The 25,628-nt window shown below is 42.5% G+C and overlaps 1 protein-coding gene across 2 annotated transcripts; it reads right to left on the bottom strand.

Annotated features, from left to right (window-relative positions):
* On the bottom strand, positions 1-25,278 carry LOC138618484 (ATP-binding cassette sub-family C member 5). Of its 2 annotated transcripts, XM_069694211.1 has the most exons (29): positions 24,967-25,278; positions 22,928-23,110; positions 22,265-22,420; positions 18,500-18,647; positions 17,179-17,412; positions 16,671-16,844; positions 15,943-16,090; positions 14,673-14,821; positions 13,637-13,744; positions 12,536-12,886; positions 12,366-12,437; positions 12,054-12,178; positions 11,887-11,959; positions 11,563-11,766; positions 11,276-11,401; positions 10,841-10,952; positions 10,534-10,718; positions 9,995-10,138; positions 8,969-9,098; positions 8,418-8,571; positions 6,078-6,206; positions 5,659-5,845; positions 4,714-4,803; positions 4,088-4,280; positions 3,821-3,980; positions 2,941-3,019; positions 2,731-2,844; positions 2,138-2,302; positions 1-1,293 (listed from the first exon to the last, which is right to left on the bottom strand). In XM_069694211.1, the coding sequence occupies exons 2-29, from the start codon at positions 23,098-23,100 to the stop codon at positions 1,201-1,203; spliced, it is 4,176 nt and encodes a 1,391-aa protein (XP_069550312.1). In that variant the 5' UTR covers positions 23,101-23,110; positions 24,967-25,278; the 3' UTR covers positions 1-1,200. The 2 variants fall into 2 exon arrangements, with proteins under 2 accessions (XP_069550312.1, XP_069550313.1); XM_069694212.1 differs by lacking the exons at positions 22,265-22,420; positions 22,928-23,110; positions 24,967-25,278 and adding an exon at positions 21,995-22,064.
* Between the last annotated feature and the right edge of the window lie 350 nt (positions 25,279-25,628).

The raw sequence follows: 25,628 nt of genomic DNA, 5'->3' as shown, positions 1-25,628 counted from the left end.
TTATTTTAAAAAAAAAGAGCCTTTACATAAAATACCCCCCCCCCCAAAAAAAAAAAAAATCAAACATTTAACAAAAATATATTGCAACATTACAATCTCAAGTGTACAAAGGCAATCTTGAAAATGTACCAAAGCAATAGGAAGATATTGCACTTTTCATGATTGTTCAGCACATACTAGATTAAAAGGCAGAAGTTTACAATCCTCAGATTTGTGAAAACACAACATTTAAAGGCTCATCCTGATGTTGCTCATTTTCAGCTTTGCTGCAAATACACAGACCAAACCTCCTGTGCCTATAAACTGCAACTGATTAATGTACATTTTTTTAACACCAGAATTACCCTGCTGGTAATGTTTTACCTGCAGGGTAAAATGTGCATATTTTAAACTCCAGCATTTGGAAACATTAGCTCATTTCAAAACGCAGTACTTGCATGCAGTCTAAAAAAGCATGCTTACATGGCTAACTCCATTATATAACCTGAAAGTGTTTACAGCTCTAGGCACAAATTGCATCTGCAGTTATTTACTGAAATGACTGCATTACAACGACAACAAAAACAAACAATTTCAGCATGTTTTACACAGTGCCTCATAGGAATGGATAACAGGTGATTTTCTTTTGAATTATTAATACAAACTATGAAATTATTGAAGTTAAACATTAATTTTGCTATGAATATTTTTGTTAATCTGGTCAACATCATTCTCTGCTGAACAATAAAATCTTGCACTGTGAGGTCTTAGTTATGGAAATAAAAAAATAAAAAGGACTAAAACTAATCGGAAGTCTGCCTGATGAACCGACCTCCAGAGGAAACGGAAGCACCGCATGTCCTTCCATGTGTGCACATGAAACATAAAGTGCTATTGTCAGAGTCACAACTCTGCTTAAATTGCAGTGAATTATTTGGCCTCCAGGAAATAACTCCTGTGACACGGTGGCAAGGAGCAGGAAGCTGTTACATCTGTCTTTGCATTACTTTGACGTGCTGTTCAGAAATGTGGTCCCTGGGTCTTTGGTGTGGAAATAAACAGACATTGTTACACGGAGCAGCCATCACTGTATTTCTTAACTCACCACTTCAACACCAAGGCAAGATGGGGTTAAGTGAGGTTTTTTTTTGCAATTCATATATTGGATTTGCATATTTTATGGGATCACAGCTCACGTCCAGAGTTCCACTCCAGTGTGTTTTATCTGCTTTGGTTTTCTGATGCTTCTATCATGGCTCTGAATCTGGAGTTTTCATCTGCCAGCAAAGCAGCGGGACTGTCAAACTCCAAAATCTGTGAGAATGAAGAGGATAAAACCAAATCAGCACCAGCATATAAAATCTGGGCATATCATCTCTACAAATATTGCAAACTAAGTTATTTCCCAGTGGCAGGGTATGAAAAGCATTTTAATATCTGGACAGCCTTGTTACACTTTGGTGAATGATACAAGTTTCTTTAGCTGCTGCTGGTCAGTATAGGTACCCGCACTCAGCTTTGTCACTCAATTTTGACGCTGTTGACATGGCTCAAACAACATAATGTTATTTTTTGGTAGTTTCAGTCATATTAGATATCTTATAACATCGACTAGGACCATAGATCACACACAATAAATTCAAAGATAATAGCTAAGTTGTCACCAAGTTACCTGTGACCATGAGTATGTGCTATTTAATGCAGTCAGTAACACGTATCTGTCTAATAACTAAATAACTAAACTTCATTCATGTCCGTATACAAACTGCGTTTTTACTGGCACTGTGCTGCAGGGAGGCCTGTGAGCAGAGTTACGGGAACATGAATCCTGTCTGTCCTGATGCATCCATCACTTTTCAATCACCGCTCTAAACTCTGCATGTTGATGATCCTCAGATCAGATTAATGGAGGTGAACTCAACATATTACCAGGGTTAAGGGCTGACACTGAAACTGGTACTCATTCGTGTGCAGTTCATGTTCTCTGCTTGCATCAAAAGTTGACTTGAACACCACTCAATTAAATGAGTCCTGCCTTATCCCATCCATCAACTCAAAGGGATCCGTTCACACAGGAAATTAGGGCTGTTTCAACTTGCAAATGAGTTTCAACCAACAGACCGAACTTTGCAATCAGTGATGTTGCATTTATACACACCTGGCCGTTGTCCAGGACCATGACCCTGCTGCAGCTCATCACTGTGTTGAGACGATGGGCGATGATGAGAGTGGTGCAGCTGCCAAACGCACAGCGAATGGTCTCCTGGATGAGACGATCTGTCTCAGTGTCAATGGCTGCTGTGGCTTCGTCCAATATAAGAATCTATAAAAAAATAAATAAAAAAAAGTCGATGTCACACAGGGAATACCAAATAATGAAGACACAGTAAGAAACATTGTGAATAATCCAAACAAAGAAATGGACCTGAAATTATAGTGCATGTGGTTTTTGAATAAAATGTAAAATACTTGTTTACAAAAATAAGAAAAAAAACTTCATCCACCATATTCTGTATGCTACTCATGTCCAGCTCATGGTTTTTATAACAGTTTATGGGACGGAGCAACAATGCACACCACTAGGTGGTAGTGGTATCCCATCCAGGTGGTGAGACGGAGAGGCTCTTTTCATGATGAAGAGATCATCACCCATTCCAAACAACACGCCACATTATATAAAATCTCATATTAAAGGAAATGTATAGAGTATATAGTAAATCTAACACAGCAGTATTATTGTGTTATATATACCTTGCTGTTCCTCAGCATGGCTCTGGCCACACAGAGTAGCTGCCGTTCTCCCACCGAGAAGTTCTCTCCGTTCTCCGTCACCTCTGAGTGGAGCGAATGAGGCAGCTGGCTCACCTGAGGAAGGTCAAAGGGTATACAGAGGTATGAGGACAACTGTTCTAATCGTGTCATGTATAATTTAAGATCTGACCATCTTACAGTACCACTCACCATTTCCTTAATATGTGTCTTCTCAAGAGCTTCCCAGATGTCAGAATCAGAGTATTGATCCCACGGGTCTAAATTACTCCTATTGGAATGTAAACCATACATGTTATACTCATCAACTGGATTAAATGTTATGGCAATTTCACATAAAGACAAGAAACATGATATGCTGCTGACACTGAACCCCAAGATCAATACTCATCTGATTTTATGGTAATTGACACCCACAAAGCAACTGACAGCTAGTTTTTATAAAAGCAATGCTGCTCGTTTTTGTATCACTCCTGCCCATCACATTTAGCATATCTGTTGTTTCATTTCTGACCACACAGCACAATTTTTGTTTTTATTGTGATTTCCCTTTTGGAGAAATCCCAATAATGGACACAGACCAGATCAGTATTGGGCCCACACAATGCAAATAATATATCTCCCAAAAAAAAAAATCTTCCAAAAGCACATTTTAGCCAAATGGTGGAAATTTAAACGTTTAGAAACAGCATCACAGACACTGACAGACTGTAAGTAAAATATCTTGCTAATTTTTTATGTAAAAAAACCCCCAACATATATTGTTGCTATATAAGTGTGTGCATTAAACAGGTTGGCTGATTAAAGACAAGTCTCCATTTGCAGGAGGTAGCAGCTATCTGTATGGGGAGGGAGCAGGAAACACATGCAGACATTTAAACAAATAACAGACACAAATTTTGACCACCTGGTTGCACGACTAAAACAGATTTTCCATTAGAGCAGCTGCATTAATTGCTAAGGTGTGGGTGTTTTTTTTCATTTCTAGTCAAATGTGATTTTTTTTTTTTTTAAGCCAGAACAATACATTAGTCACACTTATTGATAATGAAAGTAATTATCAGTGGATTACCTGATGGTACCGATGAAGAGCACGGGCTCTTGAGGGATGATGGCAAGCTTGCTCCGCAGGTCATCCAGACCAATCTGTGCAATATTGATTCCATCGATAATCACGGAGCCTCCAGTCAGCTCCACGAGTCTGAACATAGCCACAGCCAGAGAGGACTTTCCTGCAAACACATCCAGAAAAGACACTGTGTTAACAAATGGGGACATGCTGAAACTGAGATGTAACTGAAAATGCTGCGAGCCGGGGAAAAGAAAAGGTCAGTCGCACCTGATCCTGTGCGGCCCACAATGCCGATGGTCTCTTCAGGCAGAATAGTGAAGGACAGGTTCTTAAGCACCAGAGGCAGGTCATTGCGATAACGCATCTGCACGTCCTGGAAGGTGATCTTTCCCTCCTGCGGCCAGGAGGGGGCAGGAGTCGCAGCCTTGGGACTTTGTCTGGGTGCTTCACTCTCAAGACTCTGAGATAAGGAGAGGCGATGGTATCTGCTATTAATCTCTAAATCTCTGTAGAAGAGCAAGCCCCCTAACTGATTTCTAGTGATTTACACTCGGTGAGCTTTTCTTGGCACTTTCGAAGAAAAAGTTGAGTTGACACTTTGTGGTTTCATGGCTGTTGTGTGACACGAGCACTGTCATGGGCTCTGGAGTGTGTAAAGACAACACACTGGGTTTTCTATCTGCTTCCTGCTAAGTTTATCACACATACACAATCACGTCGCACAACAAAAAACCCACTCACACATGTCTGGACACGTCAGCTGTTCTGAATTCAACTGCTCTTTTTTACTGGTTTAGTCTGGCGCTGTGATTTCAGGCACTGACCCAGTCTACGTGAGCATGTACAGTCTATGTGAGTGCCACATGATCCATTGTGCTAATCAATGCTCTCACCGTTATATAATGATTGATCCTTTCAACTGATGTAAACCGAGCTTCAGTCTCTGTGAGCAGCCGCACTGTAAACTGAAACAAGCCAGTCAGCTGGAATTGAAAGAAAAGCAGAGGTAAAAGGTTAATGATTAACACTGTCACACCAATTACTATGAAACACTCGCTATTTATGTGCACTGCTCCCCTTCAGCAACCGAGCAGTAAAACATCGGAAAATTTATAGCCTCATAAACAGATTTGCCGATAGGGCTCCTGTGCAATCTTGCTAATCGATTTCAATTCTCTGCCACGGTTGTCATAACAATGTCGGTCAAAACATGCACTAAAGCACCAAATGTTCATAGAATATCTAAACCCCACATCTGACAATGAGAAAACAAACACATCTCAAAGACATGCTGCGAAAATAACCTTGTGTGTCCACAGCAAACAGAGCATCTGTCATACCGTACATACTGGTTCCTTAAAGCAAGAGCATGAGCTGTGTGCAGTTTATCTAAATGCTAAGCAGTGGACTGCAGCTAAAATGTTAAACTACTGTAACAGGAGCACAAAAGAGTATTCAAGTCTACAGGTCGAATCAAGCAGTGATGTAAATAATACAGCAAGAATGACCAGAAATAACATAAACCACCATCAGCTGCCAGACCAAGGAAGGTTGTATAGAATTGAGCAGCGGTGTCTTTTAAAGCTTATAAATGTTTTTTATTTCTTCTGTCAAACTTGACATAGTCTAAATTTAACCTGAATTTATTTCGGGAACAGTTTAAATAAATCTGAAAATGCTTTTACATCTAAACACTTGGCCAGAAAGACACAGCAATGCAAACAAGGAACTGAAAACACTTCGTCTCTCGTCTGGAACCTAAAATTACTGACTCTTTTGGCCTTTTAGACGCCTCATGTCTCTCTACATTCTGTGTTTCTACATGTTTGTTTACAAACCTGCACTGCATACGATAGGGCCAAGCCTGCATAGGCTGGAGGTATCTGATTGTGCATGAAGACAATGAGAAGTGCTACAGCAGTGATAAGAGAGATACTGATGAGATCCAGGCGGACAGCCAGCCAACGCATGGCACAACTGAAGAGGTAGTTGGAGGCCTGGTTGGTGTCCAGCAATTCCTGATATCTGTAAAAAAAAAAAAAAAAAAAAAAGAGAGAGATACATGTAAAACTGTAAAACCATTTCAGCCAGAGCAAAAGCAAGCAGAGATCTACACTATCCTGCTTGCTGTGGGGACATTTTCACGTATGAGGTCTGGTACAGTTACGAGATGAGGAGCAAACTGAAAAACTACACAGAGATAAGATGAAATTCAAGTTTAATGCTCTCCATGGCTGACAGATACCATTATACCAACCTTTGGAGGAAGTCGTGCCCTCTTCCATAGGCATGGATGGTGGAGAGTCCCTGAAGACTGCTGGTGATGTGAGAGGTGAATGGTGATTGGCTGATGTTCTCCAGGCGCTTCAGCTCGCGAATCAGAACCCTGGAAACAGACAATGCAATATTTTTAATTTAATTTCCAAGGTTTTCTTATTTTTCTGCGTGTAAGTGAATATTGATTATGGCAAATGTCACTCATAGCTGCTTCAACTGTCTTTCACACCCCGAGGCAGATATAACTCCAGAAATACAGGCAACTTCTGTTTTGATTTGTAAACCTAAATGGTTGTAAAAATCCTAATCAGTCTAGACTGTAGCACTGTAGAAATATAAGACCTCAATTCATGTTAGCCTCATTTGGATAAAAATGGGAGAACATTGTGTGAAAATATAGTACTAATATTTCCAATAAATTAAATTTGACAGGAAATCATGAAAATCAAGGTACATTACATGTAAAAGCGACCCTGCATGAAATGAGAAGCACAAACTTTTCATAAAGTGATTTGTAGTGGCTTAAGAAAAAGCACTCGTGTCATCCATGCAGCTTTCAACCCCCTATTTACTTAGTAAGATCTTATAGGGAAGACAGACATTACATTTTAATACTAACATAAAAACAACGAGTGAGGGAATGGAAAATGCATCAGTTCTAATGATGCAATCGTGCGGCTGACAGGTTCTGATGAGACGACGGACAGAGCAGCCGTTTCCCTGATCGGTTGCTTCCCTCTTTCTGATGCTTGTCTAATATTATGGATCATCACATGGTAGCCAGAGAGAGATTTCAGACTCACCGTCCACAAGGTAGCGTGAAGGAGAAAGGTTTACTGACAAAGGTGGCATGTCTCTCCACTTTCAGATGCAAAGACAGAATGGATACTGCATGGGAACTACAAGTCTCCAATGAATCATTTGGTTTTCTCATAAAAGCAGAGAAGAGAGATGGAAAAAACATGACACTTCCTCGTTTTGAGGCTGTGATCCAGACAAACATGTTTATGCCCTGGGCAGTTTCATTTCAAAATTCAATAAAGGCTGTTTTAGAAGGGGGTAATTTCAATGGGAGATCCAGTTTGATGTAACATCCATACATATCCAGGGATGTCATGAATTTGTAGGATGCAGTATTTCATCCTTCTCAACAGCACTGCCGTGGGTTATCACTGCCTGTTGGTAACAGCTGGGGATCATCTCCTCCTCCTGATTCTGGTGGGCTGTTTTTCAAAGTGGATCATTAATTCCATTTGTATTAGGGCAAAAATCAAGGGCCTCTAACAAGATAAATACAGATGTTTTGTACATAAATGTATCCCTCAAGGCACAAACTGCTATCTGGTGAAGGAAATCAAGAATCCCAGCTAATGTGGGGACGAGATATCAAGTGATATATGAGGGGGAGGAGGGTTGTACGTGTTAAAACTTCCTGCCTTTAGGACCAAATCCAGCTCTGCCACACCAAAATAATCACATCATATTTGCCATGACTTGATCAAATGTGACTGAATATTACAGATATGTACATATTTTGTATGTACATGAACGTTGTTTTTGTAATTTCTGACTTTATATCTGTACAACAATAACACGTCATGTTCTTCTCGATCTCACATATACAGGAAATGGCAAGATGCTGTGGTTATTTCCCCTGACGCTAATAAGCTGTTGTTGCTCGGTAGATTCCCCTTTATTGCACAATTTCTGTAAACATTTAAATAATGACTAAAGCAGAGTCATCACATCCTCCGGGGCACTCCTGCAACATTTACCACAGAACAAAAGCCGTGAAGAAATACAAAAAAAAAAAAATCCATGACCGATAAGACTCAAACACTTTCAGATAAAGATCATCAGAGCACTTCTTTCACTGAGATGTACCTGCTTCTCTCTCTCTCTGTCTCTCTACATTGTGAAGTGAGCCTATAATAAACATTACTGATTGAAATTAATTTGCAAAACTGAATTTAGAATCACACTGTAGCATAATAGGTTGTGCTGAAAGGAATGGTGTTGACTCATTCAAAGTGAAAACAAGCCCATGCTATCATGGACATTCTCATTGGCAGCATGTTTGCGCATTAATCAAATGTGTCTTTGTAAAATCAAAATGGATGCTAAAACCACAGAGAACAAAAGAAAATTATCCATCAACTTTGAAGCTCAACAGCAATTTTCAACCTGTTTTTTCTTCCCAACATTTATTGTTTCCAAAAACCAGCAGCAGTCAGTGAGAAAAATACAGCATTAAGCTCACTGCACACTGTAGACCGTATGCCAATAGCCATGATAACAAAAGAAGTGATGAGAGTCTGACCTGGAGACACGGTTGACAAAGAAGAGGAAGGCTCCCAAGGGCACGATTGAGATCAGGAACCAGGGGAAGACGATGCCCACCATTCCCAAACAAAACAGCACCAGGGTCAGATTCTGCAGCAGCATTTCAGCTTGCATGGTCAGACGCACATCCACTGTCAGGGGGAGAAATAAACCATATCAGACACACAGTGCAGTGTTCGAAGGGAAGGAAAGTTTCCTCTTTGTGTCCTGCTGGGTGTCTTTTCGTGTTTTCTTTCTCAAAAGAGAGAAAGAGAAGCAGAAGGTCTGCAGGTAACATAAACACCACAATGGAGTCTACAAAAATAAGCTTAAAAACAAACCCAACCATCCAAAACAAATACAAGTCACAAATCAACATGTCAAGCAAAGACACCAGTGAAGTGGATAACAGAGAGCCACTCACTAGGGAAAATACTCGATGTCAAATCACACTGTGTCTTGGCACTACACCTTGTCAACCAGGGTGACTTCACCGACTGAGAGCTCTCCTGAGGGAAAGGTTCACAGTCAAGACAAATCAAGCCTCACCCTCGTCCATGTCCCTGGAGAAGCGGGTCAGGATACGACCCAGAGGTGTCGTATCAAAAAAGTGCATGGGGCTGAGGAGGAGCCGGCTGAAGAGCTTGTCGTGGAGCACGGAGGCAGCCTTTACCGTGCACTGTCAACACAGACAACATGTTGCGTTTGAACATGAGACCTGACACATGTAAACAAACAACTTCAAGAAGCATACGGAAGCAATCATGACTCGGATACATAAACGGTTGCAGGGAAATGGTCTGTCAATGCGCTCAGCCTCAAACACAAACAGGATAAATACAGCAGCACTTATGTTGCCTGCAATGTTATAAATGCTACCACACCGTATGATAAGAATGTGCACACTGGTGGGTAGCTGGTTTTTTTTTCTTCCTTGCACGAGGCAGGCTGTCAAATCTTCATTTATAATGAGTTTCTGGGAGGCTGACATAAAGGTCACGACCTAATGCGCAAGAGACATTTCACCAATTGGACAGAAATTACATGTGGCAGCAGAGAACAAATTAATTCTATTAATGGAATATTTAACACTCGCTAAGATCTGATCACAGCTAGAGGTAAAAAAAAAAAAAAATTAGCCATCTTTGAAAAATTTACAATTTTAAGTGGCACACATTAACGTGGGGACCTAACCTCTGCAATGCAGTGTCAGGATGGGTTAGCTTGAAAAAGAGAACGCACACCCGAGGGGGCTCGAGCGCACACGCACACACACACACGCATCCTTCCTTTCTCTGTGCTCCTTTGTCTCCTTTGCCCTCACAAACAGACAGACAGACACACATGCAGCCGTTGTAAAGCTGTGAGACATGGCAGTGGACAGATAAATGGATTTGGCCTGCAGGCATTTTCAATTATAGCGCTGGAACCATGAGAGCATGAACAAATGACAGCAAAGAACAATTAGGGAGGAGCGCTGCGTAGCTGTGAAGGACAAGTATATCAGCTTTTTATATCACTGTGAAGTTCATCAGTGGTTTGGAGGACAAACCTTGTGGTTAGAAGGAGGCTTACCTTCACGAACACCAGCCCTCTCATAGTCTTCAGCAATAAAGCGGCTCCCATGGAGATGACGTATACAGTCGAATAGTACCGAATGTGAGGGTTGAATCTCATGCTGTTGCTCGCCATCGTTTCATTCAAGATTAATGATGTGTTCTGAGGGCAGATGGAGCAACAAATTACAAAGACTGAGAAAAAAAAAGAGATTTTTTTCCCCCCATTTTGCTTCTAATGAAATTGAGAAAGGCAAACTTTGCGTTACAAACAGTCCGTGAAAATCTGTGAGTTCAGTGATGTTCACTATTCTGAGCACATTTCTCAACAGCAGCAGCCACCGCCTGCTTTGCAGCACATCTGTTTCTTCACTGCTCGTGCTTGTTTTTAATTAAGTTTACCGAGGTGCTGTTACTTTTTTAATCATGCACATTTGGATTAATGCTCAGTCGGCTGCCACAACCCATTGAGGCATAGTAGTTATTCTCCTTTTGGAGCCAAATTCACAGTAAAGAGGGGTGTTGGTTATAGTGAAGAAGGATCGTCTCCCAACTCACCCCGCTGCCTTGCCTGATCCAGTGGCTCAGCCACCAGTTACTGAAGGCTATGCTGCCAGTGGTGGAGAGGAAGAAGAAGGCATTGATGAAGAAGACCACTGGACCTCCTGCTGCTTTGATGTAGGCTCCATACACAGACCAGGCAACCGCACCAGAGCCTTTCTCTTCTGCTTTAATCAGTGGTTCTAAATGAAAGAGGCGAGAAAGAAAGAAAGCCAGAGAGAAGTTACTCATGATGCAGTTTCGGGTAAACAGCATTCAGCATTCAGTTTACATGTAGAGCATGAACAGTGGCACGGTCTCTCACCTCCACCCTTGCTTTCCACCTTTGGTCCGACCTTGGCAACTTCAACAGCACTGTCAGCCTTTTTTGCACCTGTCCTCTGCAGCTTGTTTCTTAAATTTTCTTTAACCAGATTCTGAAAGACAAAAAAAATCAGGATTAAGGGAGGCGAGTTTGGAAACATGTCACCATCACAAATCAAAGCAGCCATGACAACAGCACCATGAAAGTAATTTAAACAGAGATATCGGTGACATGGTCTTTAGCAGCTCACCAGTAAATCAATGCACGCATAAATAATGAAAGGCCTTGTATACATTAACATTTCACTGCTATTGGACTTGCCTTTCTGGGCCTATGAATTATTCAGCTTGTAATGTTCAAAGTTATTGTGTAGCAGGGGCAAAGATGCCTTATTCAAAAGAGCCGGCTTTGTTCCTCGTGTGCCCCTGGCCTTACCTCCTGTTGCATGCTGTTGAATAGGGTGGCATAGTCACGCTCTTTACCCATTAGCAGTGTATGGGTGCCATGCTCAGCAATCTGCCCGTCCTTCATCAGAATAACATCATCACACTCGGAAAGATACTGATAAATAAAAAGGTAGAACAAAGGTAAAATCGTTAGGATTTAACACTGCGGGCATTTTAGACATTAAGACCTTTTAACTCTATCAGTTGATCGGTGTTGCTTTTAGAACAAGAAATTTTGTTCATTAAACAAGCGAAAAAAGACAACATTGTCCTTGCCTGCAGCTGGTGTGTTACAAAGAGCACCGTCTTGCTTTTTGCAGCAACCCGAATGGCTTTATTGAAGATATGGGAGCCCACACAAGCATCAACAGCGCTGAGAGGGTCATCCAGGAGGAGTATGGGTCGCTCACTGTAGAGGGCCCGCGCCAGGCTCACTCTCTGACGCTGCCCTCCGCTCAAGTTGGCCCCCCTCTCTCCAATCTACAATGAGAAGATAAAAAATACGTTGAGTTTGAACCAAATTTATTGCATAAACTTAAACTGCTACGCAAGATAGTTTAAAAATAAAAATTTTAACAGACGTTTTGAAACTGCATATACCTCTGTCATGTCTCCGTATGGGAGCTCTGCAAGATCTGGGAGAAGACAGCACGCTTCCAGCACTGCGTTGTATCTGACGTGGAAAAAAAGGAGTTAAATTCAGAAATAAATCTCCTACTTTTGGTCCGTTTTTCTTTGTAGCACTAATATTATATAGTGGATCTTACTTGTCTTGGTCGTACTCGTTTCCAAACAGTATGTTCTCCTTCAGTGAGTCATTGAGAATCCAGGCTTGTTGGGACACGTAAGCGAAGCCACCACTGGCAGCTACGTTACCTTCTAACAGGGTCATCTGCAGCACAGAAACAGAAGGTTGCAGGAGGAGAAAACACTTGAAACGTTCCTTTTCAAATTTGTGGCTGTTCTGCGGCTTTGTGTGTGAATGACAGCTTCAGGGAGAAAAGCTGTCTTACATGTTATTAATATCTGCGCTATTTGAGGCGGAAATTCAGACTGCTGTACTTTCAATTGAATCTCACCTGTCCCAGTAGAGCGGACAGAAGAGAGCTCTTTCCGCTCCCGACACCTCCACAGATTCCAACCAGTGAACCCTAGAAAAGGAAGAACAACGGCACGGTGTAAATGACATGATTCAGATAAAATCTAATTCAAGCATTGATCTACTACTTGTACGTGCTTGCGGTGTTACCCTCTTAATACGTAGGTCAATGCGATGCAGGGTCTTGTGCAGTGGGGGTCGGATGCTTTGCGTGGATGAGATGGTGCTCTGTGGGCTCTCCTGCTCCATGTTTGTGAGGAGACTTTGAGCGTTGGGGACTTCCTTGTTTGCTTTTGCGTGCTCTGTGGAAATGTACAGTCTGAGCTTCTCCCTGCGCAGCACACGCTTGATCCCGCCACACTTCACGGGGGGCGGGTTTGTTTTTGAAGCCGGACATCGTGCCTTTTCCCACGCCAGAGTGGCATCCTGAAATTCAACTGCATTGCTGGGGTCCTCCATTTTGACTAAAATGGTCTCTCTGCTGTCCATCATGAATAGCCTCTGTGGAGTCAAGACACATAGAAACAACATTTAGTTTCAAATAACCATTGTGATGACAAACTTGACAAAATTGTGTGCTTGCAAAATATGAATTTATTGTTTTTCTTTTGTGCATGACTAAAATAAGTGTAGCATGAAGTAAAACACTGTTTACATGTGGTTTAACCTACTTTATGAACTTGCTTGGCGCTATGTAACAAGATATTGTCACTCATGACTACGTTACTCAGCTTCATGCTTAAACTGCAGTCCACCCTGTCCTTGAGTTCATCAATACTTTATTATGCGCTACGTATGTGTAAAATGCAGAACAGCTCCAGCCTTTTGCTGCATCCTTGGCAGAAGTACTTGCTTACTTCTGCCTAACTGGCTCTGTGGACCCATTTCTCACCAACATGTGACTTTTACCACGTGTGTGGAAACAGTATGTCGAAAATGACAGTATGTGGTGTGGGCGGGTTTGTTTTAGCAGCAACAGAAGCACATTTTGATTGGCTCTAAACAGGGTCAAACCTGCTTGTCCACTGACGTACTGAGTCCATCTTAGTCTGTTGACCTGAATAAAGTGTCTTTACGTTTTGACAAGTGTTATACTGCAGAGATAAATAAATAAATAGTAAGTTATAATATAACAATATCTTCTTTTATATAAAAACCGTGGGCATCTTAGATGACACCTATACCAGTCATCTTTACTTAAAATTCTCTTTATTTAGCCACCTCTGCAAGAGACTAGAGTACCTTTCATACCTGAAATCTTTTGGCTGCGACAGCACCCTCTGACAGTGACCTCACGGCCAACGGTGTGACTTTCAGGGCAAACGTCATGGAGTTGAAAACGGCAACCACAGTGAAAGCCTGAGGTAGAAAGTGTAGAGGCGGAGACAGTTAAAACATTTTTCACCCTTCTGAATCATGAATCTGAAAACACGAAGAAAGGGAGTTTTCTTTCCAAAAAATTACAAAAATGACATATTCATCATATCCATAAACTGTAAAAATGGAAATTACCTCCTAGTTTCTAATTAGGGACTGAACACTACTAACAAGAAAAATAACCAAATCTGAGCTAAATATATTTGATCAAATACCCTTGATTTTATGTCTCATTCACAATTTCATTAAAAATAAACCATTTGCACGATTGAGATTCTGTAAACAGATCAAAGCTCTGTGCTCCTCAGTGCAACTGGGACGCCTTAAATGACTGAGCAGAGACCAAAAGTCATGTCACAACAATTCAGCAAATTCTTGATTGAACTGCAAGCTGGAGCACAGAGGAGACAGGATGGAGAGCAGGGTTGTAAAAATGAAAATACTTCAATAAGCATGTGTACCTCCCTTTTACCCAACACTGGTAATAGATTTATTCAATATCTGTCAAATAAATTGTTGAAGAAATTCAACTTATGTTTATTCTTTTTTGATGTGTTATACTGCACAAAAGACATTTTGGAGTTCACCCTACTTCTGGCTATGATTGTGCTGTTTCCATATAGGCACAGGACTTGCTGATGCGGTGAGAAATGAGTCCACGGTGAATAGAAATGTGACAGGGGCATCACACGCCCAGAAACTGCTTGTGGTTCAGAGTTTTACCTGGGGCTGTATCTGATTTTTGATCAAAGTGCTGATCATGGCTAAAAACTCATCACATCAACTTTAAAACAAGTTTCAAATTTAAAAACATATCCATTTGTGTCATGTAAAGAATCATATAATGTCCTTTTTTAAAAGATAGGGGCCTTTAAATGCAGTAAATTTGAGACTAAATATATATGAATACCTCTGCAGCATTAAGGTCATAGCCTAAGGCCATATGCAGGGTGAAAGTGCACACGCATGCTATCACCACGACGATGGGAGCCACACCCACTGTGAGACTCTGGACAACACCAGCTCTCTCCAGTATCCCCCTCTCCTCTGATCGCACCTCTGTGGAGGAGATAAGAGAAACAGATGATGAAAAAGGAAATATAGTCAGAAAGCGAGAGAAAATAAAGTGAAGCTTGAGTGACTCCCAAAGGCTTCTCCAGTGAACATTCAATCAACAACACCATAAGAGTCACTAACCAACACAGCCAGCAGACAGAAATAGATACAAGAGGGAGGAACAAGAGCCTCCCCCTTGAAAGGAGCTTCGAAACCTGCTGAACCTTGATAACTCTCCGAGTCTAATGCCCAAATTCGGACCCCTTCCTCTATGTTTGTATCTCCCAAATGCACGCTCTGGCTGCTTTGTTAACTCAGTTCACTGGGTGCAAACACTGGAACAAAAAGCTTGTGCATCCTCAGCCCCTGCGGCACTGTGTGTGAAATGTGAGAAGTCCCTCCTCCTGGTGCATCTTACCCCCTGCTGGGTCTCCTCTTGGATGGTGAGTGTGTTTCTGCGTGGATAACAAAGGACGAGTCACATGTCCTGGGCCAAAAACACTGATCGTCCATTTAGCAACAACGCTAACAGAAGGGACTGACACTAGAACTCTTAAGGCTCTTTGGCCATTAAGTTAAATGCTTATTAATTTGCATTATACTGGGTAATCACAGGACAGCAGTGAGAAGGAGCCCCACCTGGCTAATTTGGAGAATGATTAAAAGGGGAGAATGATCCTTATCCACAACCTACAGCGTGGACCTCATGAGAAAAGGCCATCGCTAATTCATAGATAAGTACAGCAGCCTTGACAGTGGTTCAAGGTATTATAAGGCCCCAAACACCTTGCAAATTAACCTTGAAGCCAAGGGATTCAAACTGCCTTTGATTATAGATGATGCTCCATGGGATGACTTAAACAGGGCAAGCTAATGAAAATGGATTTAGGGTCAGGGTTATCTTACTAGATCACGACAAGGATGAGTCTAATTTGAGGTGATAAACTGACCATTTAGTTCCTAATGTGCAACAGCGGCAGGTGTTCAAATGAAGTGACACTTTATTCCGAGCAAGTTGGGAATAAAAAAAAACACCGAGCAGAATGAAGTTCTCAAGAAAAGCACCTCAGGAAATGAGCATTGCACAAGTCGCTGAGTCATTTAAGAAGACGACAGCCACTCACTGTGCACGTTCTGTGCAAAGACATCCTCCCAACAATACATCTTGATGAACTTTATGCAGCCCAAGATCTCGTTCATCAGTCTCACGCGTCCGTCAGTGACCGTCACACACTTCTTGCGGAAATACGCCGTCAGCCTCGATGCAAGCATCTGTCCAGACGGAAACATAGGGGGGAAATGATGACAAGAGAAATAAGTGGCAGGGGAGGAAATGAAAGCAGACACAATCACATTAGCTGTGCTGCAGGCCTGTCTGGGGGACCAGGGTGATAAACGCCTTTCACATCAATAGCAGGGTCTCCGGCTGTCAGGCTGCAGCTTAGATTGAGTGTAATTTGAAAATAACAGCTACAAAGTTGACAGAAGATTGATAGCTGCAGAGTTACGAGGTTTTTAAAAAGGGCTGGTCGGGTTCTTCAACACTCTGAATTAACTTAAAGATTTTAAAGAGATCACTACTTGTGTCTCCTACTAACCAAATTCTAAAAAGTTCTAGCTGAGAAAATAATGAGTCAACAATAATATGCATCTAGGGTCATTAAGTTTTGATACAACTTTTAGAAATTGATATAATTAAATTGCTAATCGCTGCTATAATGAGAGTGCTCATTTTACAAAAGTGTCATGAAAGAGAGCTGAGCGCAAACACACTTTAAAGACACTGACAGTCAGATGATTGTGTTTTTAATCTTTTGTGTCTGTGTTTCAGAGGCTCCGGTTGGATTCGTACCATGGTGGGGTAGAAGATGATGAAGATGGCCGACCCCAACAGAGCAGTGGGGCCCAGGAAGTATGCGGTGTAAGATAGACCCAGTATTCCCACCAGGGGCCCCCCGGCCAGCAGGCAGCCCACTGATACCGCTTCATACAGCCGCTGGCCATCGCTGGAGCAGATGTTGATCAACTAGGTGGAGAGACAGGGATTTTAAATTACATACAAAAATTTCAATGACATAAACCATTTCACAGAACACCACTGAGACGATAAAAGCTATCTAGCAAATACAGCCGTCCTTATTCCCACGTTTATTTGTTGGACAATGATTCCGCTTAAGCTGTGTAATGACTAATCTTAGACCGCCTCCCTTCCCTCAGGCTACGGGATTTGTCGAGATCTAAGCAGGAATTGTGTAAGAGCAAAAATTAAATCCATCTCAATCATCTGCATGTGGTGCCCTGCAGCGAGGGATGATTTAGGTAATTTGGAGATGAGTCCCCTCCAGGGTTGTGCCACCTACCTCGCCTGGACTGATGTCTTTAGTGCTGCGCAGGCGGAGGATCTTGTGGAAGGCGAAAGTAAGAGCTGCCCCGCGGAGGCGCGCTGCGGTGCGGTAGTTGACGGCCCACATCAGCGCCAGAGACCAGGAGCGCATAAGTTCCATGAGGAAGATCCCGGCGACCAGAGACAGGCCGAACCAGACGGAGCTGTTTGCGCTCTGGGAATACTCCAGCAGAGCTCGAACCAGGAGAGCCTGGACATGAACAACGAGAGAGGGGGGGGGGGGGGGGGGGGGGGGTGGGGGGGGGGGAGTGGGGGGGATTGGAAATGATGGTAAAGAAAAACATGGAGAAAAAGTAACAGAACAAAAGCAGCAAACAACAAAGGCAAAACGCAGAAACATGAAGGAGATAAAGTGGCACCAGAGAAGAAGAAGAAAGAAGAAAGAGGAAATGGAAAGGATAATTGAGGAAATGCCACAGATCGAGATAAGCAGGGCAGGGGCCGCATGAAAAAGAAGAAATAAGATTACAAGAAGATGAAAGAGAAAAACGGAGGGAATATTTCAAATAAGTAGACCAGAGATTAAAGTATAATAAGCACAAAAAGTAGAAAGAATAAAATATTCATGCAAAGAATCTGTGAGTTTTAAGGCCTGATGGCATGGCACGAAATGGCCGACAATATTTTGCGTTCTGTTCAAATATGTTAAATCAGGCTGGAAACTGCAGAAAGAATATATCCAACATTGCTTTATCAGCAAGTGTGTGAAATAAATCACAGGAATGTGAGACAATTTCGTAATTGTGTAACAACTAAATCCAGTTAATGCTGTTAGTTATGGGTAGTTGCACTCACACAGTGCACATGTTAACAAGACACCAAAAATAAACAGCTCAGAGCAAAAGAAACAAAGGAACTGATTCAGAAACACGGTGAACTGGGAACTCCGTACATAATTACTCTTTAGTTTTAGGTGGTGATTTTTGATTTCTGATAAGGAGTATTTAGAAATATGCACAATTTGAATCTCTCTGATCCTCATCGAACATTTGGAGGGAAATCCAAAGTGTGCCAGATAGAAAGCCCTGCACGTCTCTCAACCAAAGTGTGACTGGGTACAAACCAGCTAATCTGTGGTACTAATATGGGTTTCACCATTGAAGGCTTAGTAATCTCCAAGTATGTTTTCATTTCAATTTCCAGACCAGCATGAAATGGGATAAAGTGATTTTCAGAAAATACGAGGACTTGGGGCTCTGAGCCAACGACCAGGCTGAAAGGCGTATTAGCCCAATCAGCGAAATAAAATGAGAAAGAAGGATTTGGACAGTACTCACGGGCCCAACGAAGCCTGCCACCATTGTGAGGAGGAGGGATAAGATGGCCACCAGCATACGGGTTTGGCAGAACCTCCAGAAGACTCTCGTCAGGGATGCCCCTTCTCGTCCACTTCTTTTGAGCTCGTCACGCCACAAAAATTCAAGCCTGGAACCAAAAAAAAAAGCACAAAATTAAGGACAAGTTATATGAACACAGTTCAACCAGACACTGAACTTAATTTCCAGAGTAATAAGACTCAGCCTTATCACGTGAACACTGTGCAAAGAGCTGCTATAGTGCCAATTAACTGGATGTAGAAGTTGCCATTTTTGAAGGGCAAAATTATCATAAGTGAAAAGAAAACTTTGTGTTGATTCTTTTCCTGGAATTAAGTGAAAGATGTTTCTCAGACTGCCCAAAGGCACAATGGGGGATATAAACAGGCAATCATGGCAGCTGAAAACCCACAAAGGAAAAAAGAAGGCAGCTAGGGTGATAATAATGTAAAGGTGACCTACAATATACGATCATGAATGATGCATCACATAATTAGACGGAGAAAGGTGCTACCAAACATGTTAAAGATGTGCTAATGTACATTTATTGCTGTATAATATCCCCTGAATTGGGGAAATATCTTGTTGGCCAAATGCATCACGACTAATGACTCTATAAAGCAGCAGCGGAGCAGCTGCAGAAAGTAATTTACGCCCTAATGACTTTATTAAAAACGTATCAGAGATAGACAGAACATTAAACCAACTCGAATCTCACACAGCCCGATAATTACAACTTGGAGTCAAATGGTGTTGAATCTAAGAAATTACAATTAATTGCAGTAAAAGCTGCATAGGCGCAAGCTTGAGTCATTGGGAATGAGACTTGTGTGTGAGTAATACACTAAGTGCTGCTAAATCCTATCAATGAACCAAGAAAGGAGAAAGAACAGCAAAAAAGTACTTTTTTTTCATAATGACATGGACCTATAAAATGTAACAAATGAATACAATAAATATCCAGTCATGCACATTTATAGGTTTCATTATCATAATTAGCATCATTTCCAATATTTAAAACTTCCATGAAACAATACTTCATAGATCTTAAGTGCACGCACATAAATGGAAATGAGAAACACCAGGCAGGGCAACAGTGTAGGCTCCGAGGAGGAGGAATTATTTGCTTTTAAGCAGGACTGAAACGTTCCTAAAAGCCATCATTTCAGTTTGCCAGATGGCAAGCGAAGCTGATGTTTGTAGAGGAGTTGGCCGGGACATTGCGTTCAAGGTTCGCACCTCACTGAGCACCAACAAGTGTCAACTCTCCCAGGGTGCTTTTTTTTCTTCTTCCCAATTCCCCCTTGTCTTTGCTTTGCATCGGGGTTGCGTAACCGCTCGTGCTATGTAAACACAAAAAAAATAAAGCCCTCCTGTCTCCGGCGCCCACCCGTGTCAACGTGATAGCTTTGTACTTCTTTGCCGCTTCCCTTTTACGCGCTCTTTTGACACACAAAGCAGCAGCACGAAACCTAAAGGCCCCTCAGCCACAATCTTCGCAGTTGTCACCAGATACAAGGGTGAACTTCCTCAAACAGTCACCTTCCTCTGTCCTGCCGAGTCACGGCACCCAGACCTGACTTGACACACCAGGCACATGAGTAATTGAAAAAGCATCGGTTTTCTTTTTAGTGAGCAGCAAACGCTAAACGCCCCCTAATGAGCTCATTGTGAGTCTTCGTGGCTCATTCATAGATTCGTCGCTTTACTACAAGGCACTTCTCACGCCGTGGTTTGGCAGGCAAACAGTGACTTATCTGACAGTCGGGCTCCAGTCAATAACAGCTAATGAATGTGACAGGGAGACATTGTGCAGCGCAGGTACAGGAGTTAATGGCATAACCACCCAAGTCAGGCACCAACTCCGACCGTAATCTCTAATCCCTGCTATTCTCAGCAACCCCCAATCCCAGCACAATGTTCCTGTATTGGTCAGGAGAAACAGGATGTTCATCAGGTAAGTCACACAGCACAGACTGCACAAACATTCAAAATCCTGGACAGTATACATGGCAGAGATCACATGTACAGCACTCCAAAACCTCAATAATACAAATGAGCAGGTTTAAAGGCACAGCAAAGGAGGTTTCTCAATGTTTGTTTGAAAAAAGAAAGATAATCTTTTCCAACTGTGTCAGAGAGATCAGTTCACATGAAAACACTGTGAAACAACCAGGTCCACCGGGTAATTGAGACAAATAACACGACCTTCTAATCTCTGTGGATCATTCTCTATCACAGCATGTGTCTACATTACAAAATGATAGCAACACGCTGACGTTCATTTAACACTATGTGTACTAATACAAGTGACAGAAATGCATTTAAACCAAGGATAAATTCACAAACAGGTAAAGCATGTTCACTACATATTAACTGGTCATTTTATTTTTTTTGCAAATTAACAAAGAAACTTTCATCGTTTCATATCAACTAAAGCATAGGAGCATGTAATTGAGATGCCATGTGATGTGCAGTCTGTACTGTATTTAAAAGGAAAGGCTGACAATAATACACTTTTCATATCAACAAATCTGATTAAGAGACCAAAACCCACAATACTCTTCAACAACCTGTCCGTGGCTCTAGGCCTCACACCCTTTCATTTGATCAACTATGTCACAAATATATCCGTCCAGCCGCTCATTATCTACACCCTCTTTATCAGGAACAAGGTGACCGGGGGGGGGGGCTGGAGGCAAAGGTGGGGCATGACCTGGGCAGGTCTCCAGTCCAGCACAGGGCCAACACAGAAAGACATACGACCATTCACGCTCACATTCACACCTACGGTCAATTTAGAATTACCGATCGACTTAGCATGCATGTTTTTGTACTCGGAGGAAAACCAGCAGTGAACCCACGCAGGCACAAAGAAAATATGCGAACTCCTCATGGAAAGGCTCCAGCCGACCGGCAAATTCGAACCCAGAACCTTCTTGCTGTGAAGCAACAGCGCGAACTGCATATGTTTGAATGTTTAAAAATTCTTCTTGATTTTCGAAAACAAATGGGCACTGCAATTCTTGTTAATATTTTAAATCAGAAGTAAATATTACTTGAGTTGAGGACTGAGTTTGAGTCGTAGTTTGGCGCGCTAGCAAATGCCCTTACAGAAAAAAAACACAACTTCCCCATGTTTTCCACCTGGAACACATGACACATGTTTACCGTATGTTGCAACAAATAACATGGGAAAAATGTTTCACATGGGAATCTACATGACCTTCACACATTACACAAATCACTTGTTTCACATGGGAAAAAAACATTTTTTTTTTATACGTGCACGTGTATGTGGTCACATGTGATCACGAGTTTTTGCATGTGAAACTGGAAAACTTTTTGTTCCTTAAAGGTATTTATGGCAGCAGTACACTATACATGAGATTGTTTTCTTCACAAAAAGCACATGTATAAAATATTGCATAAATGTTATCCTTTAATGGTTCATACCCTGTGCACAGAAGGCCCTCCAGCATATTTTTGCCTGGTGGACAAAAATCAAGTGTCTTCAGGGTGGCGGCATCCTATGAATCAAATTCAACCTTTAGAAAAGAAGATCTGAAACTTGTAAATTATTCCTACCTCACCTTTTCATTTCATGTCCCACCAAGCTCCAGTATTTCAGCATCGACTAGACATTTCCCACAATATTTATTTTGATAATTCCCACCACAGGAAACTTTCATCAGACAAACCTCAGGCGTGCCACATTTACCTCACCTTTGGCAGTTGACTGCAGAAGCTTCGTGGCAAGACAGTCCCCACACATCGTCTATAGACAAGCTGGACGCCTTGTAGGCCTTCAGTGCCAGCGGGGAGAGCCAGTGCAGGGTCATAAATGAGAAGAGGCCGGCGTTATCGACTGGGTGCTGATGCCTGGAATAGAGTGGAAGACGTAGAAATGGGTGAGATGTCTAAAAGTGCAATCGCACACACAGGCGCTATGTTTGAGGAGCACGTCCGCGTAGGTCGCTGAGAAATAAGGGGCCCCTTTGGTTGCCGGAGTGGATGAAAGGTGAATCATGCCTGCAGTGTTTGGACAGTAATTTGCACGCTCTTCACAAAACTCGAAGAGAGTAGCGAGAAAAAAAAAAAAAAAAAAAGGCCAGGGTTTATCAGTCGGCTGACATATGTTTAAACATGGTGCCGTGTGTTGCTGGAAGGGGGGGGGGGGGGTGGATGAGTTCCCATTCCTTATCAGGGCCTCCTGCTACACCCTGACAATCAGCACATTACACATACATAATAAACATGAACTTTTGTGTCTTTAGATATGAATGTCTGTCTACGGGACGGCCTTGAACTCCACCTGCCTTTATGTCTTCATTTACCTGGCTTATTATCAAAAAGTTGGCACATAAAGTTAAACATAATTTTGTTTACTTGTGTGTTATCCTGAAGGGCTTTAAGAGCTGCAGGCTTTTCCGATAGCGGCCTTGTCTTTTGGGCCCCCTCTCCATTGACGCATCCTCTTCCTCGAGCTCTGGCTGGGGCTGTGGGGCGGACAGTGACAGGCCCTCCACCCGCCCGGCTGCTTCCAGGGCGTCCGGGAACATGGCAGACCCTCTGAGGAGAGACAGACAAACGAAATGAGACCTGCGACAGCAGCCGGATCATGTACAACTGCCAATATTTACCAACAGTCATATGACACCTGTAATTTCAATTTGTTTCATTTTCAAAACGGGCATGTTATCAACTTTTGAAAGACATAACAGATCTGATTACATCTGATTATATCAGTGATCGTGTTTGATCCAATCACTGAAAACAACGGATTCAGCTCACAGTGATTTTTATTGTCGTTTAATCTTCTGATTATTTTCTTGATTAACCAATTGATTACTAATTTGATTGTTAAATTGTCAAATTACAAAAATTCACATCACCATATTGAAGGGCTAAAGCTGATCCTTTCAAATAGCTTGTTTGTATCTGAATAGTCTAAATTACATAAAACAAACAAATGTTCACGTGAGCGAATTTTTGGCCAGTTTTGCTGGGTTATTCTATTTTCAGAATCATGGCAGATTCATTTTCTTTCAGTTGACCGATTAATCGTCACGCTGTGGCAAAGATCTGCTGGAATGGTGTTCTTAACAGCAGACTATATAGAAGCACTCCCAACCTGACATTTCCAGCGAACCAAACAGCGGGAAAACGAAGAACACAACACAGTAATCTGCCTGTTCCTTCTTCCCTCCCGATACAAAAGCGCTGTATTTTGCTGAATCACCCTCTGAGACGCAGATAGACTTGAGAAATCACCTTGCTCATAGGTCGCGGGCCATCTCTGGCGTTCAACTAAAGTGCTTATCTATTTAAAGACGACCTGCCAGCAGCCCCAGGAGCTCAGGAGCAGACATCTGAGCTGCCAGTGCGTCCGTACACTGTCACTGATCCCTTCTATGGCAAAGCTCCGTGACAAGGTCAGCCTGACTTGGTGCGGGAGGGGGGCAGATGCACTGTCTACAGAACGCAGCCAATGATGAGATCCAATACAGATAGCCCGGCGGGGGCACAAGCAGAATCGCATAACGGAAATAGACACAATAGGTATCAACGCTGCAACACAGAGTCGCTGCGAATGTAAAAGCGTGATGGAAAGCAGACTCTGTGGTTGAGAAAAAAAAAAAAGAAAAGCAGTTTGTGTTCCCCCTGTGCAGCCCTCCATGCCCATATCATGTGAAGTTTGCCATATGGCCGCGAACTTTCAGAGCTCTCTTTAGAGAAAGACAGCTCGTCATTCATTAGTCAGAAATTCCAGGAACTGCTTCAGGAAAATAAATCAAATGATAAGGTTTAGATTAAGGTGTTCCAACTTAAACCTGCTGACCAGTGATGACCTCCCGGTAAATAAAATAACTGTGCCATGGCTTGTTGACAGTAATATCTGGCCTCAGCTGTAAGACAAACAAAACATGCATACGTCTGACCTGCTTAAACCAGGTTTGGACTGGTTCAACAAAATGTTAGAAAACAAAAAGCAGGCACTCAGAAACGGTTCCATAAAACATTCACAGGAAAACACACATAGCTGTTGATGAAAGACAAAGACAAAAGGAAAACGGGCTGGAAAATGGAGCAGAAGTTAATAAGTAGAGTCAAAGCACACAACAAACTGGCCTATATGAGAAAAAGGTAAACTTGAGTAAACAGTCAGACCTATGCATGTTTTGTTTGTCTTACAGCTGAGGCCATATATTACTGTCAACAAGCCACGGCACAGTTATTTGTGTCATTTTATTTACCGGGAGGTCATCACTGGTCAAACGTTTTTAGCCAGTTTTCAAAAAACAGTGGGCAGAAATACTCATTATTAACACTTTAAATTAATATGAATCTTTCTGTTTCATTGTTGATACAAATGACTGTTTCCTGTAAATAAAAAGGTTTTAAGTTTTCATCACTTCTACACTTACATTCAAGTCGGCCTTGCTCGGGTCACCTTAGCAGCGGAACAGATCTCAGCTGGCGTGTTTATGAGCAGGAAACTCGGATGGAGATGCAGACGACCATGGTGTCTCTTCCTCTAAAGTTTTCCTCATTAAACCTGAATTTGTTCCCCCCCTCCTCCTCCACACACACACACACACTCATCTTCCTCAGCGGCGCAGCGCGGCTCGGATGAAAACACGGCCCCGGAAAACGAGGCAAACTTTACGTGTCACGCCGTACGTGCCCGCTTCTCACCGGCTGCGTCTGAGGCTCCGGTTCGGCGTCACACGGAGCCCGACAGGGAGAAGGAATTCCCGATATCGCCCCTGACGTCACGGCGGCTCCGCCAACCGTTGACGGCGATGAACTGTCACCGTGGCAACGGTAATAATAACAACGAGGAAACGCACGTTCCAGAAAGAGGCGGGGCCCCGCAGAGGGAGGGCGCGCCGGTTGGTGTGATCGCCGGCTCGCGCAGGAATCTGATTGGCCGCCGCATGTAAACACGAGGAACGACTCTCTGTCTGGACTGGACTCCCGAAGGAGGGCATGCAACCCGCAGGAGAGACACACTGGCATCAGGAGGGAGCATATATACCTCAGGCTGAAGTTTACATTTAACAAATGTGTCCATTTAAAGACTCAT

This window comes from Brachyistius frenatus, unplaced genomic scaffold (assembly GCF_029030835.1).
Source record: "Brachyistius frenatus isolate BFR_SWC_R1_liver_20210118 unplaced genomic scaffold, ASM2903083v1 Contig_17, whole genome shotgun sequence".
In the NCBI taxonomy this organism is placed as follows: Eukaryota; Metazoa; Chordata; class Actinopteri; family Embiotocidae; genus Brachyistius; species Brachyistius frenatus.
The sequence above is the reverse complement of the archived record's forward strand: the minus strand, read 5'-3'. Positions and strand labels throughout refer to the sequence as shown.

Bases quoted from the DNA above. Each gene is read 5' to 3' on its own strand.
- LOC138618484 (XM_069694211.1), bottom strand. From the start codon at position 23,100: ATGTTCCCGGACGCCCTGGAAGCAGCCGGGCGGGTGGAGGGCCTGTCA. The intron at 18,648-22,264 runs GTGAGGTAAATG...TTTTGGTTCCAG, and splicing joins TCTGCAGTCAACTGCCAAAG to GCTTGAATTTTTGTGGCGTG. The intron at 16,845-17,178 runs GTAGGTGGCACA...CTCTCCACCTAG, and splicing joins AAGACATCAGTCCAGGCGAG to TTGATCAACATCTGCTCCAG.